The sequence below is a fragment of the Nanorana parkeri genome, unplaced genomic scaffold (assembly GCF_000935625.1).
Source record: "Nanorana parkeri isolate BGI_ZX_2015 unplaced genomic scaffold, ASM93562v1 scaffold593, whole genome shotgun sequence".
Lineage (NCBI taxonomy): Eukaryota > Metazoa > Chordata > Amphibia > Anura > Dicroglossidae > Nanorana > Nanorana parkeri.
The window spans coordinates 892258-908332 of record NW_017306861.1 but is presented as its reverse complement, the minus strand read 5'-3'; the positions used below and the strand labels follow the sequence as shown (position 1 = coordinate 908332).

Here is a 16075-nt window from a genome sequence, read left to right as displayed (position 1 = left end):
CAAATAAGCCTGCCACTCCCCTTTTCTCAGCACCCATCATTATGCACTGCCACTTACCACCAAACCTGCCTGGCCACCCCTTTCTCTTACCATTTACCACTCCTATACCCCTACTTCCACTGTTTCTCTCCACGGTGCCTGTGCATGCTCTTACCACACACCTCCATGTCCCCTCCCCAGCTCTCACCAATGCACCTGTGTAGCTGGCCCCCATATTCTTAACTAATGCCTGCATGCCCTGCCCCTGCTCCCACTATTGTGTCTAACACCACCCCCCTGCTTTTACCACGCCTGCAAGCTCTCCTTTCAGCAACAGACCCCCATGCTCCACCTGTTTTATCCATTTAAAGACCCTGCAAGTACAGAAAAATACCTTATGATCTGCCCGAAATGCACTGAGTCCCTAAGTCCTGTTGTAGGCTGACAACACATAGCATTTTTTATGAACGGAGTGGTGTCAGCCCTGCCCAGTTTCCTCTTGCCAAACTACTCAGACCAACCTACACTCCCATCTCCAGAACATAAAGGCTATTATTTTTTTAGTCCCAAGATAAAGACTGGGAGGGCTAATTAGATTTGAGATAGCACAGGAAGTGAACACTAAACATTGGACAGCACTGAATTACAGCAGGTATTTTTTTTACGTATCAGACTGATTTAACAAAATACTTTTAGTGGTATATTAGACCATTGAATATAGTTGAGTATTTGAGAATTTAGTATTTAAAAGACCAAAATGGATGTTCATTGTTAGTATTTACATACAATAATGGGAATTTATTGTGACGATGATGGGGGATTTGAGTCTGAATATTGCAGAATAGAATTTGTTTGTGCCCCAGTTCAGAGCACCTGCAGGTCTTCATTTATAATTGACCCACCACATTCCAACAAATCTCTGTAAGCCTTTTATGACCGTCGTAAAAAGGCATGGCACTAGGCCCTCCATACATTACGAGGGGACATTTTAAAATAAACAAGCAGGTCTGCTAGGTGATGACCTCGCATCCCCACGAAAGTCAGAAACCCTAATAATATTAAAAATCGTTAAGCTTCTCTCTACGCTCTAAATACAAACTTAAAGTATCCTTGCTCTTTGAAGAGTGCTACTGTATAGTGACTCCTGTCATATTCCTGTCTGAGAGGACGCTATCACAGGCATTGTTTAAGTGTTTTGAATGGTCGCAGCGTTTGCTGGGCACGGTTTGTGTTCCGAAAAACACATGGTGGCAGTGGAAGTTTGGTGGGTAAAGGCTTAACTGCGGAGTTACCCAACCCTGGTGACGATCGCTCTCAGTCTGCTGGCCTGAGATTGTGTCCTGCGAACTGGGAAATCTCTGCGCAGGGTGAGGTTGAGAGTGCTATCGCCACGTCCTTGTGACGCTCACGCTCGGTTCAGACTTGTGTATGGTCACTGGAGCAGACAAAATCTGGAGCAGTTGCTCATGGCAAATCAGCATCGACCTTTCATTGTCAATCCTTAACTGAACAAAGGGAAGAGATAAGCTGATTGGTTGCCATAGGCAACTGCTCCAGATTCTTCTGCTCCAGTTTTGATACATTCCCCCCCACAGTGTATTAGGGACCTACACTGCCTGGCCAAAAAAAGTCACTCACGCTAATATTTTTGTTGGACCGCCTTTAGCTTTGATTACAGCACGCATTCACTGTGGCATTGTTTCGATAAGCTTATACAACATCACAACATTTATTTCCGTCCAGATGGGAGAGTTGGATCACTGTGTAAAGTCTTCTCCAGCACATCCCACAGATTCTCAATGGGGTTCAGGTCTGGACTCCGTGGTGGCCAATCCATGTGTGACGATGACGTCTCATGATCCCTGAATGTTGCTGAACCTAGACCTGAGCAACTGAAGCACCCCCAGATCATAACATCGCTCCCACTGGCTTATACGGTAGGCACTAGGCATGATGGGTGCTTCACTTCATCCTCCTCTCTTCTTACCCTGATGCCCCCATCACTCTGGAACAGGGTAAGTCTGGACTCATCAGACCACATGACCTTTTTCCATTGCTCCAGAGTCCAATCTTTAGGCTCCCTAACACATTGCAGCCTCTTTTCTGATTAGCATCACCGATGAGTGGCTTTCTCAAGGCTGCACAGCTGTTTGTTTAGTACCGATCCCTTGAGATGTCTTCACATTGTGCATGTGGAAATGCTTTTACTTCACAATTAAACATCGCTGTGAGTTCTACTGATGAATTTTTATGATTTGATTTCACCAAATGTTTAAGTGACCTCCACTCACCATCATTCAAGATTTTTTCCTACCACATTTCTTCCTTAAAAGATGATGATGGCTCACCACCATCCTTCCAAGTTTTAAGAATGAGTTGGACATTTAATAACCCAATTGTAGTAGTTTTATACATTTCCTTAGGTGTTATCTTTGCTTGACGCCGGCCAATAATTAGACCCTTCAGAAACAGAGTTCCATCTTTTCCACGACCACGGGATATGTCCTTTGACACGGTTGTGTAAGAAATGAGAAGCTCCTCAATGTATCAGTTAGGTTTAAAGAACATGTTTCCAGATGACACATATTGATCACTGCAGTCATTATCCAATGGAAGGCTCAGATCTATTTGCTTAGCTAAATTGAGGGGGAGACTTTTTTTTTGGCCAGGCAGTGTGTATAAATAATGGAGGTTTTAATAATGAGATGTATATGAGGGGATTTAAACATCGAAGGGTTTATCTTTAAGAGTCTCTAGAGTTTGGCTTTATTGTACAGAAGACTTGTGTACATGAAAAACTCGAAAGTGGGAATAGCTCATAATCATCTTGGAAATCTTTAAATAGCATCTCATGGATGTGACTCCTCACACAATAGATGTTACTCCTTATATATTGGATGGTACCTATTTTTTTCCACAGTGTAGCCCAGATGTCCGAGATCTTCGAAGCAGCGATCCGCTTCTGAGATCTCCACATCAGTATCAGTCTCCAGTGTGTAGAGATAGTCAAATCTGGTGAGAGGAACAGGAAATGAAAATGTTTAGAAAGAAAGGATAATGCATTGGATATGAAAAACTAGACAACGCACCAACAGGCCTCCAGAGCTTTACCTCAACATCTATATCAATAAATCTTTTATATATACAACCTTCTTCCTGTGAGCTGAAAATGCTATGTTTTACTTGGCTTATGTGCCCTTTAATAGTAAAACTCTCAGCTGGATGCCCGACCGCTTGTATGTAAACAGCGACCGCTGGCTGTTTCAAATTTTGGCAGTTTCCCAATCAAGAGGGCGCGGGCACAAAGGACGTTTTAAGACGCCCACCCGCATCTACAAGGCTCCCGTCCAGCAGTTTTCCTACGTTTTGGCGGCGGGAGGTGGTTAAACTCTCTTCATTTCAAAGAAATTATACAGTTCCATTAAAATAAATTAGAAGAGACAATATAACAGGACATATTGAAGCTAAAGTAACAGGAACTGTTCCACAAAATATCCGATAATAAGAAGGCTCTTAAATAGAGAAATACACTCATAATACCAAAATACAAAAGCGCATAAACGAAAGTAAAGACTATACAGTATATTTCAAACAATGGATCGCCACAAACCACCTCAAGTCAGTAGAACCTGTATGTAAATCAGACTCCATCCATGCTCCCCAAACTTTGGCGTGTTTCTTAGGGAAATTCCTATGCTGATAAATCAAATTCTCATATGAGACAATCTGATTTACCATCTGTATCCAGTGAGCAATCACAGATACTCTGAGTTGCATCCACTTAAGAACTATTACGTTTACGAGCCATAAATAAGGTTTCCTGTAAGAATACACTTTTTGTGCATTCCTCTTCATCCAAGACACCAAAAAGACATACCAATAGAGTGTGTGGAACAGGACTAGAGAGAGTATGGCGAACAGTTTATCAAGCAGTCGCATCCAATAATCAGAAATCCCAGGGCAATGACACAATATATAAAGGACATCCGTATTGCACTGATAGCACCTAGGATAAGTAGTTGACGAAAGACATCCCAGTTTATATAATCTCTTTGGAGACAAATATGACTGGTGTATAATACAGAGTTGTATCATTTTATTATTAATGGCTGGAGGAACCCCTAAATGAGAAGAGCAGATATCTTCCCAGTGCTACTGCTCGCGGAATACTGAGACGCTGAAGCGGATCCCGACAATTATGTCTGGATCCGCCCAGCTGCGTGACAGATGGTTCTGCTTATCTAGAGGCAGAGCTAGCTGTACCCGCCCCCCTCCCCCGTCCGAGCGGGGAGGGGGGGATCCAGCCCCTCCCCTGTCACGGCATGGAGCCGTGACAGGATCGAGAAGTGAGAGAACGCCGGTATGTGTTCGCTCACCTCCCGATCTACTGAGCCAACCTGTGACAGTCTCATTGTCACAGGTCAGCTAGAACTATGAGTAGGAGTGAAAAGCACCCCCCCCCCATAGTTCTCCTTTAAAAGGCATGTTGAAATCGGAGGAATCTATAGAAAGATACACTAGGCCAGTGGTTCTCAACCTGTGTAACCTCAGGACCCACATTTGTCCTTGGTCATTAAATCGCAAACCCAAGTCGCACTGCAATGGAACGCACAACATTAGGGTACTGTGCGTTCCAGTGTGGGCGTACGAACTGTAGGTGGGAGGTGCGTTTGGGGTACCATTCAAATGCAACACACACCTCCCACACCAAAATGCACAGCAGGTGCGATTGCATGGTACAATGCTTTAATCGCACGCTACTATGTGATTAACGCATTCTACTACTGTGAATGGGCCCACAAAACACTGACATATATACGCAACCACAGACATGATCTCACACACACACTTCAAAACATTTGTTGGTTTTTTTTTAAGGTCCACCCAGTCTCCCTACCTCACCTTAGTGATGGAGCTCCATCCATATCTGCATTGCTTGTACAGCTCCCTTGTGTACCCTGTAGAGGTGCTGGGAACCAGAATGAGACATCACTCCGGTCCAGGCATCTCTACAGGGCAGGGCAAGGGAGCTGTAAGCAATGCAGATATGAATGGAGCTCCCTCAGCCTATCCCACCTCTAAAGCTGATTAGGAAGCTGGGCGGCGAGTAATGACCCTTTGGGGGAGCCTGTGCTGAGTTATGGCTGAAAATGGATGCACTGGCCTCAGAGGCTGTTGTAATGACTGTTGGACAGTTATAACCCATCGCAGGTAGGCGACAGTGGTCTGGACATAACTGCCTGGCGGTCCATGTCCAGACCACGGTCCGCCATTTAGTGACCACTGATCTATAGTATAATTCTCACCTCAGCTCCTGCAGGGTACAGCCTGGATGTTTGAATGCCTCATAGATAAGTTTTATTCCAGGATCCTCTAGAAGGTTGAATGATAACTCCAGTTTGATGAGAGACCGATTTGCAATAAGGACAGATTGGAGGTCATCACAGCTCAAGGGAGTCAAACCACAACCTTTGATACTGCAGAGAAAAAAACATTGTTGCTTAACCGCCTGAAACTCTCCCAGGGAATTTTACTATACAGTCCTACAAATTATTACTGTATATAATTTAGTTTATTATGTAATTCTCACTTCAGCTCCTGTAAGGTGCAGTCGGGATCTCCGAGTCCCTCACATAGACGTTTAATTCCAGAGTCCCACAAATGGTTTGTTGATAAATCCAGACTGGTGAGAGATCGGTTTGTGATGAGAAGAGAGCAGAGGTCATCACAGCACATAGGAGTCAAATAACACTGATGGATTCTGCGGAGGCAAAATAAATGCAGTGGACTATACCTAAAAAGATCACAAGCACTTATTGCAGATTATTAGACATGTGCGATTCGTTTCGTTTCGAACTGAAATGTGTACGAATTTTTGGAAAAATTCGTACATTCGGATGAATGCGAATTTCCGAATGACAGAAATAACAAATCCAAATTTACGACAAAGACAATTATGGACGCATCCAAAAGGTACGGATTTTTAATTCTGATTTTTGTTTCTGTGGACTGTAAAAAAAAATTTAATTTTTTTTCTTTTCTCTGGCACTTTGCTGCAACGAATATTCGTTCACAATTAACGAATATTCATCCGAATCCCGAACCGAATTGACTTTCGGACCCGAATCCCGAAAAATTGAAATAACAAAAAATCCGAAACAAAACACATTTTTCGCTGACTTACATGTCTACAGATTATTATATAATTTACAGGGTAATTTGAACTCTGAGCTGAGTACAGCCCAGAGACTGGGCTTGAATATTTGAGACCCTCACAAAGTAATTTTATTCCAGAGTACTGCAGGTTACTACCGTGTTTCCCCGAACATAGGACACTGTCTTATTTTTTTTCCCCCCCAAAAAAACACACTAGGTCTTATTTTCTGGGGATGTCTTATTTTAAATACTGTCACAATACCTGCAGGCTGCAGCTGTCCTGGAGCTCTCTTCTCTGATGCCGTCCACAGTTCTCTGTGGGATCCCTGCCAGGGAGCCACCTCTCTCGTCGCCAGGCTGGACTGCACAGACCTCCAGTCAGAAGTTCCCTCAGTGACTGAGGCTCAGTCACCTCACCCCGACCCCACTGGCCATACTTCCATGCCGCACTGTGTTGCTGCCTGCTGGGAAATGTAGTTTTCTGCCCGGCGGCAGCTCTCTAAGCAAAGGCTGAGGCAGACAGGTGTCTGCTTATTTCGTGACAGGGGCGACATGCGGGGACGGCATGCGGGGGCGGCGGCGCAGCAGTTAGTTACCGCCATGTACTATGGTTGATCTCTGGGCCGCCCCCACCCCCAAACTAGGTCTTATTTTTGGGGTAGGTCTTATATTACAGGAATGTTTAAAAATAGTGCTAGGTCTTACTTTCGGGGTAAGTCTTATTTTCGGGGAAACACGGTATATACATTATAGCAGGGCTCAAAATTTCCACTCGCCCCCTCGCAATTGGCGTACACCCGGCAGCTCGCTTTCAGGCCCCATTAGCGGCGCGCTGCCGGGTGTGCGAGGAGGCGTGGCCAGGGTCGAGGGAGAAGCGGCCCGGCCGTCGGAGGCTGCGGTGCCTCTCCAAGAAGCTGTGGGGACAAAGGATGACATGGTGGGGACGCACAGGATGACATGGTGGGGACGCACAGGATGACATGGTGGGGGCGCACAGGATGACATGGTGGGGGCGCACAGGATGACATGGTGGGGGCGCACAGGATGACATGGTGGGGGCGCACAAAGGATGACATGGTGGGGGCGCACAAAGGATGACATGGTGGGGGCTGTTGGAGCTTTCGATAGAACACCGGATCCTGCAGCTTCCTCCGCCCACCTCAGCTGCCATAGGCTGGGAGGAAGACTGCAGAGCTGCTACTGGCTGGAAGGACAGCACGGGAGAAGCAGGACACCTGGTACATGGAGGATACATTGCTTTTTTCTGCATTACACTGCTGGCCTCTGTACTCGGCATCACACCACTGGCCTCTGCACTCTGCATTGTTACTGATCTCTGTTCTCTGTGTCACACCACTGACCTGGCGGAGTTAAGGGCGGGGCACGGTAGGGGTCATGTGGGGCGACTGGTGGCGAGTACCTCTTAAGGCCTGGCTAGTAGCTCAGGACTTGAAATTTTGAGCCCTGCATTATAGTATAATGCTAAGATCAGGGTACAACCTGGATGCCTAAGACCCTCAAAAACATTTTTTATTCCAGAATCCTACAGATTAGTATAGCATTCATTGTATTTTTATCACCTCAGCTCCTGTAGGGTACAGCCCGGACGCCTGAGTACATCAGTCAAAAGGTTTATTCCAGAATCCTCCAAATTATTATATAATTAATAGCATAATTCTCACCTCAGCACTTGCAGGGTACACCCCGGATCTTCAAGTCCCTCACACAAGATTTTTACACCAGAGTCCCGTAGCTTGTTGTCCGATAGATCTAGACTGGTGAGTAGTTTGTTTATTCTTAAAAATGAGCAAATATAATTGCAGGATGATGCAGTTAGACCGCATTGGTTGAACCTGTAGTGAACAAGATGACAATGGCGGGCACAACTTTGGAAACCTAAGAGAGCATTAAAGGAGGATCACAAAACCCCCTATACTGGAAAGAAATTGGTTAAATATAAGAAAAAGCCATTTTAATTTAAGAAGCAAAGAAGAAGGGAAAAACAAAGTCAAAGTGGGCAGGTGAGTGATAGATCTCCATCCACAGGAATGAAAAAGAATTGGGGCTACAAGGGAGATCGGGAGAAGGCCAGTTCAATACCTACTTAACATTTCTATGTCTCTGCAGAGAAGGGAGATTCTCTTACTTTAATGTCCTTATATTACTCTGTGGGTGAGTCAACCAGGAAAGATCGGCAGGTACTTCATGAGCAGATGAAATTAATAATTCTTCTTTGTCTGGAGATTCATCATATTGAGTAAAGTTTAATAGTTTGTCCTCTAATGGGGAGTCTCCACTATGCATTTTTACATACTGAAAACTAGAAGAAATAGATTAAAAGTGAGGTTCAACAACCAATGGGCACAACAAGATTCTCTTTAATCCAAAGAAAAATTGCCAAAGTGTGCCCCTGCCCTACCCAAACTTGCCATGTTCAGAGTGGGACCCTCACCCAGGCCAATAGACCTATTTTCCAGCAGATCATTGATTGGTTTAATTTTCTGCCTTGAGTTCCTTGTTAAAGCAGAACTTCTGAACGGCAGTCTTTATGGTTTAACAATATATTTAATTCCTGCAGAGGCATTAGATTCCCTGGAACTTGTATTTCCAAAGAAGCCATCATTTTTTTAAAATTATTATTATTTTATTTATGTGATTATTTTACCTGTATATAGTGCTATGAAACCCATCCTAAATTGCATTTCCAATTTTGCAGCCAAATTGGGGTAACAACCACTCTATATTTGTTACTTGTTGCCATTAACATATCATACCTTAAAAAAAAATATTTAACAACCGCGGCTTCCATTTTAAGTGTGTTTTAATTGCTTAAAGAAGAACTCCAGGATGCACATAACTTTACATATTTAGATCCCTCTCAGTCAGAAGAAGCAAACTGCTGTAACAATTTATCATACACATTCTTACTTTTCTTGTAATTCTCGTTTTTAGCTGCCCGTGATGTCACATCCTCCTATGCACAGGTCAGTCCTTCCTGTAGCCAGTGGGAGGATCTAGGTAACCAGTGCGTGTCATATCCTGGCATAGAGAGCTGACTACATTTCCCATGAGCCATTGTGAAATAGAGGAATTGTGAGGAGTGTATAGGCAGAGGGTGGTGATGTGAAGAGCTACAAAACGGAAAATTGTATACTTACCTATCGGTAATTTTCCTTTCCTGATGCCAATACATGGCAGCATACAATGGGTATGGCTCCGCCCCCACCCCAATCACAGGACAAGTTATACTATAAATTAAAGCCCGCCTCCCAAGGCCACCTTTCTCGTAACAAGTACTCAATGCGAAAGCCATGGGAGGGTCCTGTATGCTGCCATGTATTGGCGTCAGGAAAGGAAAATTACCGATGGGTAAGTATACCATTTTTTCCTAAATTAAGATGTTCTATATCACAACGGCTAAATCTGTGTATTGCATGTTCAAACTATAAAGGAGAACTATGAGGCGAGTGAAAATCACTCAGCCTCATAATTCTAGCCGACCCGTGACAATGAAACTGTCACAGGTCGGCTCAATAGATCGGGAAGTAAGCGAACACATACCGTCGCTCGCTCACTTCTCGATCTTGTCCCTGCAGAGAGTGGTGACTGTCACTCACGGCTCCCTGCAGGAAATCCCCCCTCCCCTGTCCGATCCTCCAGCGCTGACTGGCGGAATGGACTGGGGAGGGGGCGGGTACAGCTGGCTCTGCCTCTAGATAGGCAGAGCCAGCTGTCACTCACGCAGCTGGGTGGATCCAGACAGTAATGTCGGGATCTGTCCCAGCTGCGCCGTCTCAGCTCGCGGTATACTGAGCTTTGGGTGACAGGAGAACTCTAATTTGTGTCCTCCCGTTACCCTTAGGAGAACTATGGGGAAAAGCCCTGACCCCATAGTTCTCCTTTATTACCATAAGTAATAACAGGTTAATAGAGGTTTACTCCAGGAATATATAATGTAATTAGGTTGGAAATTCTAGAGAATTGCCTAAATAATGCATTACACTAAAAATAAACCCATTAGATTTTAGTAGACTAAAATCGACTGGAATTTTTGTTCCAGTCGATTCTAGACTAAAACTACAATTATATGACTAAAATACAACTAAAAATAAAAATAAATTTTCATCAAAAGGCTAAAGCTAAGACTAAAATGAAATTTGCTGTCAAGATTAACACTGGCTCTAACTAAACATCTAAAAGTAAAGAATTTATTTTTACAATAATTTTAAAACACATAAACATTCTCGAATTTGACTGCAAAAGTGGAAATACAGTTAAATTTTTTTTAATACTAAATAGTAGGGATGCACCGATATATCGGCCGCTGAAACATATCAGCCGAAAATTGCACTTTTGGCTAAATGTGCCGATACATTGGCGCGTCCGTGAGTTGTTTCCTCCCTGCTGGGCGCTGCTCTGTGTCCCAGCGGGGAGGAGAGAAACTGTGATAGCTGGCCGAGCGCTGCGGGAGGAGAGCGCTGTGAGCGGCCGGCGTCTCTCCTCCCACACCGCTCTGCCTCCTATCACAGTCTGGCAGAGCGGTGTGTGGGCGGAGACAGCCCGCGCTGTCACAGGAGGCTGAGCTCTCCTCCTTACACCGCTCGATCCGCCTCCTGTGACAGCTGTCAGGATGGAGAGCAGTGAGTGATCAGTGATCGCTGAGTGTTTGTAGATAATGGAGGACAGAGAATGATTACTATAGCCTCAATTATGAATGAATGGAAAGTGATCTACATCACATCTACATCACTTCCTGTTCATTCATGATTGTGGTTATAGTGAACATACTCTGTCCTCATATTATCAATGAACAGGAACACTCAGTATAGAGGATTCCTGTTCATTTATAACAGGGGCTGCATGAAAAGAGATTGAGGACTTTGTGTCCTCAATCTCTTTTTCTATTTTAAAAGGGAAAATATCAGTTTTAGACCCCTAATATTTCCCCCGAAGCCCCTAAAAGTAAAGTAAAAAATAAATATATGTAATAAAAAATGAATTAATAAATATAAAAAAAGTTTATAAAAAATAGATCAAAATAAAATATTTGAAAAAATTCAAATAAAAAAGATTTTTGGTTTCGGTTTCGGCCTGACAATTTTTTTTATTTCGATTTCGTTTTTGAAATTTCCATTTCGGTGCACCTCTACTAAATAGTCTTAAATGCTAAAAACAAATGCAATACTTTTCTGAAATCATACATTTAATTTTTTTTTTGTTTAAACTCTTGTACATCTTTTGTATACATAACATTCTTTTTTGATTGGCCTCTGCTGGCTGGGGATCTGCTCAGGACATCCGTCACACCTCAACAGTTGCATAAAACGTGTGCAGCTTAAAAACTTGAAAATATTCACAATCATGATAATGGAAATTTGTTTGGATTTCAGTCATTTGGACGTCACCCCTGTCACCTACCTGAGCTGATGACATCTGTGTATTACTGTAGATAACATTTCCAGGTATTTGGGATCCAATATAAGGTGTGTGAAAGAGAGAACCTGAAGCCTTTCACAAGTCTTCAAGCAATAGTACAACTGTATAGAACAATTCTCTCCTGTCCAGAAACCACCCTTCCGTGTGCCTAGCAGTTCTAAATGAGAAGAACGAGAGATGATTGTCCTTATAGTGTCCTTGTCCTGAGTCTCGTACAAACATGATATGGCTTCAGTAGAATGGAAAGCCAGGGAGTCGCCTGTAGATATGTTTGGAAACAGCCAATCTCCCAAAAGCCATTCTTGCATTCCACATCTAGCTGGGAGTGAAATGTTGATGCCTGTGCTCTTAGAAAAACTTTTCACTTCCTTCTCATTGAGCAGCCCAAACAGGAATCGCACAGCTAATGTTAAATGCGGGTGTTCTATACACATTGTTGAGAGTGAACGTCCTTTACAGATCTCCGGGATGGAAGTGTCCTCTCTCAATCCAATGGCCCCTTCTGCACCATCATCCAGCACATAATATAGAGCAGCAAGGAACTCCTGTACACTCAGATGGATGAAGCTGTAGTAGGTTTGGGTGTCAATGTCCAGGTTAAGGATTTTCTCATTCAGAAATACAGACTCAACCTCAGAAAGAGAAAGTCCGTGTCTGTTTAGATCTTCCACCTCAAACAAGATTTGCTGGTTTAGGACTCCCTCATTCGCTAGAGCACACAGTTTCTTTAGGCAGGTTTGTGCTGGCTGGTTCCTACCATGGTACTTTATTAGACCCTTCAGGTAGAGGAGATAGACAGAGGTGGCTGTTTGATACTGCAGTAAGTCCAAGTCCTGTTTTATTTGGGGTTTCATTACAGTGCACACAATCCAACATACGATGGGGACAGCGCACATGGTATTCAGAATATCGTTGTCTTTTATTATACCGAGAGCCTTGTCTGCATCATCTTTATTACGAAATAATTTGTGAAAATATACCTTGCGATCTTCCTCTGTAAATCCCAGGACTTCCACATAGCGTGAATCATCAACAAATGAGTGAAGTTTCTCCAGGGCCATTGACCTCGTGTTGATGATCAGAGAAGATTGTTTCAGAAGCTGTTTCCTCAGCAGTCTTTGGAGAAGTATTTCTTTATCAGTCTCCTCAGAAATGTCATGACAAACCTCTGATTCCACCACCAGAGTCCATCTCAATTCATCAAAACCATCAACTATAAAGAGAAGTTTTCTGCGATTTTGGGAATCCTTCAGGATAGACACCAGGTCATCTGAACTCTCCAGTTTGCATGTTCTGTAGAAAAGTCCAACAAGGTTAATTTTTCTAGAGATAGTGTTGAGTTCTCTACAGCTCAGATGAAACACAAAGTCAAACTTGTCTTTGTAAAGGTTCCCCGAGGCCCAGTCCAGCATGATCTTCCTGGAGGTCATAGTTTTCCCAATCCCAGCAGGTCCTTGTAGCACCACAATCTTTGGGATGAAACCATCTTCATCTGGATCAAACAGACTCTGAATTGTGGTTGGGAAACAATCGTCTGATGTTTTCTGCATGTTCTGTACTTGTCTTCTGCCTGAATTTAATATTTCCATTTCATTTTCTTCCATAATCTGGGGTCTCCTTATAAATTGTAACTTGGTGTATATTCTCTGTAAGCTAATTGTCTCCCCCCTACGAGCAGTATGTTCTTTAAACCGCTGGAAATCCTCCTTCATTGACTCCATATATTCCTTTTTCCACTCTGCATGAGAGGAAGAACAATCTGTTAGGACTCAGATCAGCATGAAATCACATTAAGAAAACTTGAAAAATCCATTCAGCCAATTTAAACATTTTGATAGCTGAAATAGAAATACATTGTGTACAGTACAATTAAAAGAGACCTATGGGGTAATTGTTTTTCCCCATAGTTCTCCTAAGGGTCATGGGAGGACATATACTAACCTCCTCCCGTGACCCAAAGCTCAGTATATAGCGAGCTACAGCTCGCGGTATACTGAGACCACCGCAGCCGGGACAGATCCCGACATTACTGTCAAGATCCACCCAGCTGGCTGATTGGCTTGACCTATGAGGATGAGTGATTTTCACTCACCTCATAGTTCTCCTTTAAGAATAGAATACTGTCTACAAAAATAACAACAAAGAAGTAATTAATAGGTATCTAGTGTTGTACGTTGTAATTACCACAAAAGACAAGAGTGCCTAACATTAAAATTCATATCACTTTATATGATATAACCTTAAATTATGAAATCCAAACATTTCAGCCACCTAAATGTGAGCCCCTGCTTTGAAAAATGCAACAACAATAAAGTCAAAAATATTAAGATAATTTCACTGCGACCACCTATAAGTTGATGTTGATAACTGATGTTGACTACTTACTTGTACTTTCTATTTGCACTGCTCAATAAAAAACAAGAATTATAAAAAAAAAAAAAAAAAGATAATTTCACATAGCATCCAAAATAAAATAGATTATTTAAAATGATGAAAATTATTTCTATAAGTGGATATTCTACTGACCTGTCAGTCTGCTGCTGGTCGTAATTAACTTCAACTTGGCTGCAAAAACAATTTTTATAAGATTACTGTACAGGAAGTTGGCTGTATGTAAAAAAACTGGAAAATTGTATTTCATACTTACCGGCAATTTTCCTTTCCTGTCTAGCTCCATGGCAGCACACTAACGGGTTAATCCCACTCTCTCCTCCCACTAACCAGGACCATAACTCATAAATTCAACAGAGACCCTGAGCCCAACGTTCTGTAACTAGACAACTTCGAATGGGCGGTATTGTGCTGCCATGGAGCTAGACAGGAAAGGAAAATTGCCAGTAAGTATGAAATACAATTTTCCTGTCAGCGTCATGTTACACACGGGAAATAGCTAGCACACAACCAGGGAGGGAATGTTCAATTAACACTTATTCACACTCCCCCCCCCCAGAGGCAGAGGTAATACCTCTCCTTCCAAACTTTACAGTGGTCCAGGCTGCAGGCTCTATACAATAGTGAGACACAAAAGTATGTACAGAAGACCATGTGGCTGCCTTGCAGATAGTCTCCAGCGATACCCTATTGGCAGCTACCCAGGATGTAGAGATACTTTGCGTGGAATGAGTGGACACCCCTTCTGGAATAGCCAGTCCTTTCGATTTGTAGGCCGGAGGTATGACCTTGACTATCCAGGAGGCTGTCAGCCTGCTTGAAGCTTTTAGCCCTTCCCTAGCCCACGGAAGTAACAACAAAGAGACTGAGATTCAGGGGCTGACTGGCAACTTTTAGCCCAGGGGGCAAATACAACCTAGAGGCCCATGGTGCAGCAACTTGGCCTCCCTCCCGCTCTGCCTCTTCCCCCCGCCTTCTCCTTGCCCGTCTGCCACTTTTGCCATCCATGTAACGGTAGTGTGAATGGTCGGGTGATGTGAGGCAGGGAGGAGGTGCGGTGTGTGGAGCGTGGATGCGGGCGGGCGGGTCTGGCAGCGGCAAGCGTGAGGCGGGGAGGAGGTGATGCATGTGGATGCGGGCGGGTCTGGCAGTGGCAAACGTGAGGCGGTGCGGCGTGTGGAGCGTGGATGTGGGCGGGCGGGTCTGGCAGCGGCAAGTGTGAGGCGGGAAGGAGGTGCGGCGTGTGAAGCGTGGATACGGGCAGGCGGGTCTGGCAGCGGCGTGAGGCAGGGAGGGGGTGCGGCGTGTGGAGCATGGATACGGGCTGGCGGGTCTGGCAGCGGCAAGCGTGAGGGGGGAGGAGGTGCGGCGTGTGGAACGTGCGGGTCTAGCAGCGGCAAGCATGAGGTGGGGAGGAGGTGCGGCGCGTGGCGTGTGTGGAGCCGTGACCAGGGCCAACTAAATGAAAGCTGATTAATCAATGATTGAAAATGTTGAAGACTTTTTCAATCATCGATTATAATCAACTTGGTCAGTTAGTTGTTGCAGCCCTACATTTATCCCTGATTTCTGGGGACAGTCCCCGGATTGAGGAGACCGTCCCAAGACAAATTATGTCTCCGGGATCATAATATAAACTAGGGCTGCAGCTAACGATTATTTTCAAAATTGATTAGTTAGCCGATTATTAAGCTTGAATAATCGATTAATCAGATTTTCTTTTTTAAAATGGCTCCAGTGATGGACTACTAGCTTGTATTGAGATTGTAGTCCATCACAGGAGCAAGTTTGGAGTGGTGGAAGTAAAAAAAAAAATAGTTTGGTGTGCAATATAGTACATTATACAGCGCACTGCAGAATAACGGCAGATATAGAGGAATACAGCAAATCGCAGCAATACTATACTATAATGTACTATTGCTGGGATTTGTAGTCCTCTATAGCTGGTGTTATTTTGCATTGCGCTGTATATAATGTACTATTGCTGGGATTTGTAGTCCTCTATAGCTGGTGGAGTTCTGCAGTGTGCTGTATAATGATTATACGGCGCAATGCAGAATACCACTGACCAGTTATAGAGGAACACCAAATCCCAGCAATAATACATTAAACA

The 16075-nt window shown here is 43.8% G+C and overlaps 1 protein-coding gene across 1 annotated transcript in view; it reads right to left on the bottom strand.

The window, feature by feature from the left end:
• Window positions 1–13305, bottom strand: part of LOC108792036 (NACHT, LRR and PYD domains-containing protein 12-like) — a 25369-nt gene extending 12064 nt beyond the window's left edge. Inside the window, exons 1-6 of the mRNA XM_018562715.1 lie at window positions 11554–13305; window positions 7818–7931; window positions 5570–5740; window positions 5286–5456; window positions 2884–2991; window positions 287–353 (exon numbers count right to left, since the gene is read on the bottom strand). Of these exons, the coding sequence (XP_018418217.1) occupies window positions 287–353; window positions 2884–2991; window positions 5286–5456; window positions 5570–5740; window positions 7818–7931; window positions 11554–13292 (2370 nt within the window). The 5' untranslated portion in view covers window positions 13293–13305. The remainder of the gene's footprint in view (window positions 1–286; window positions 354–2883; window positions 2992–5285; window positions 5457–5569; window positions 5741–7817; window positions 7932–11553) is intronic.
• Between the last annotated feature and the right edge of the window lie 2770 nt (window positions 13306–16075).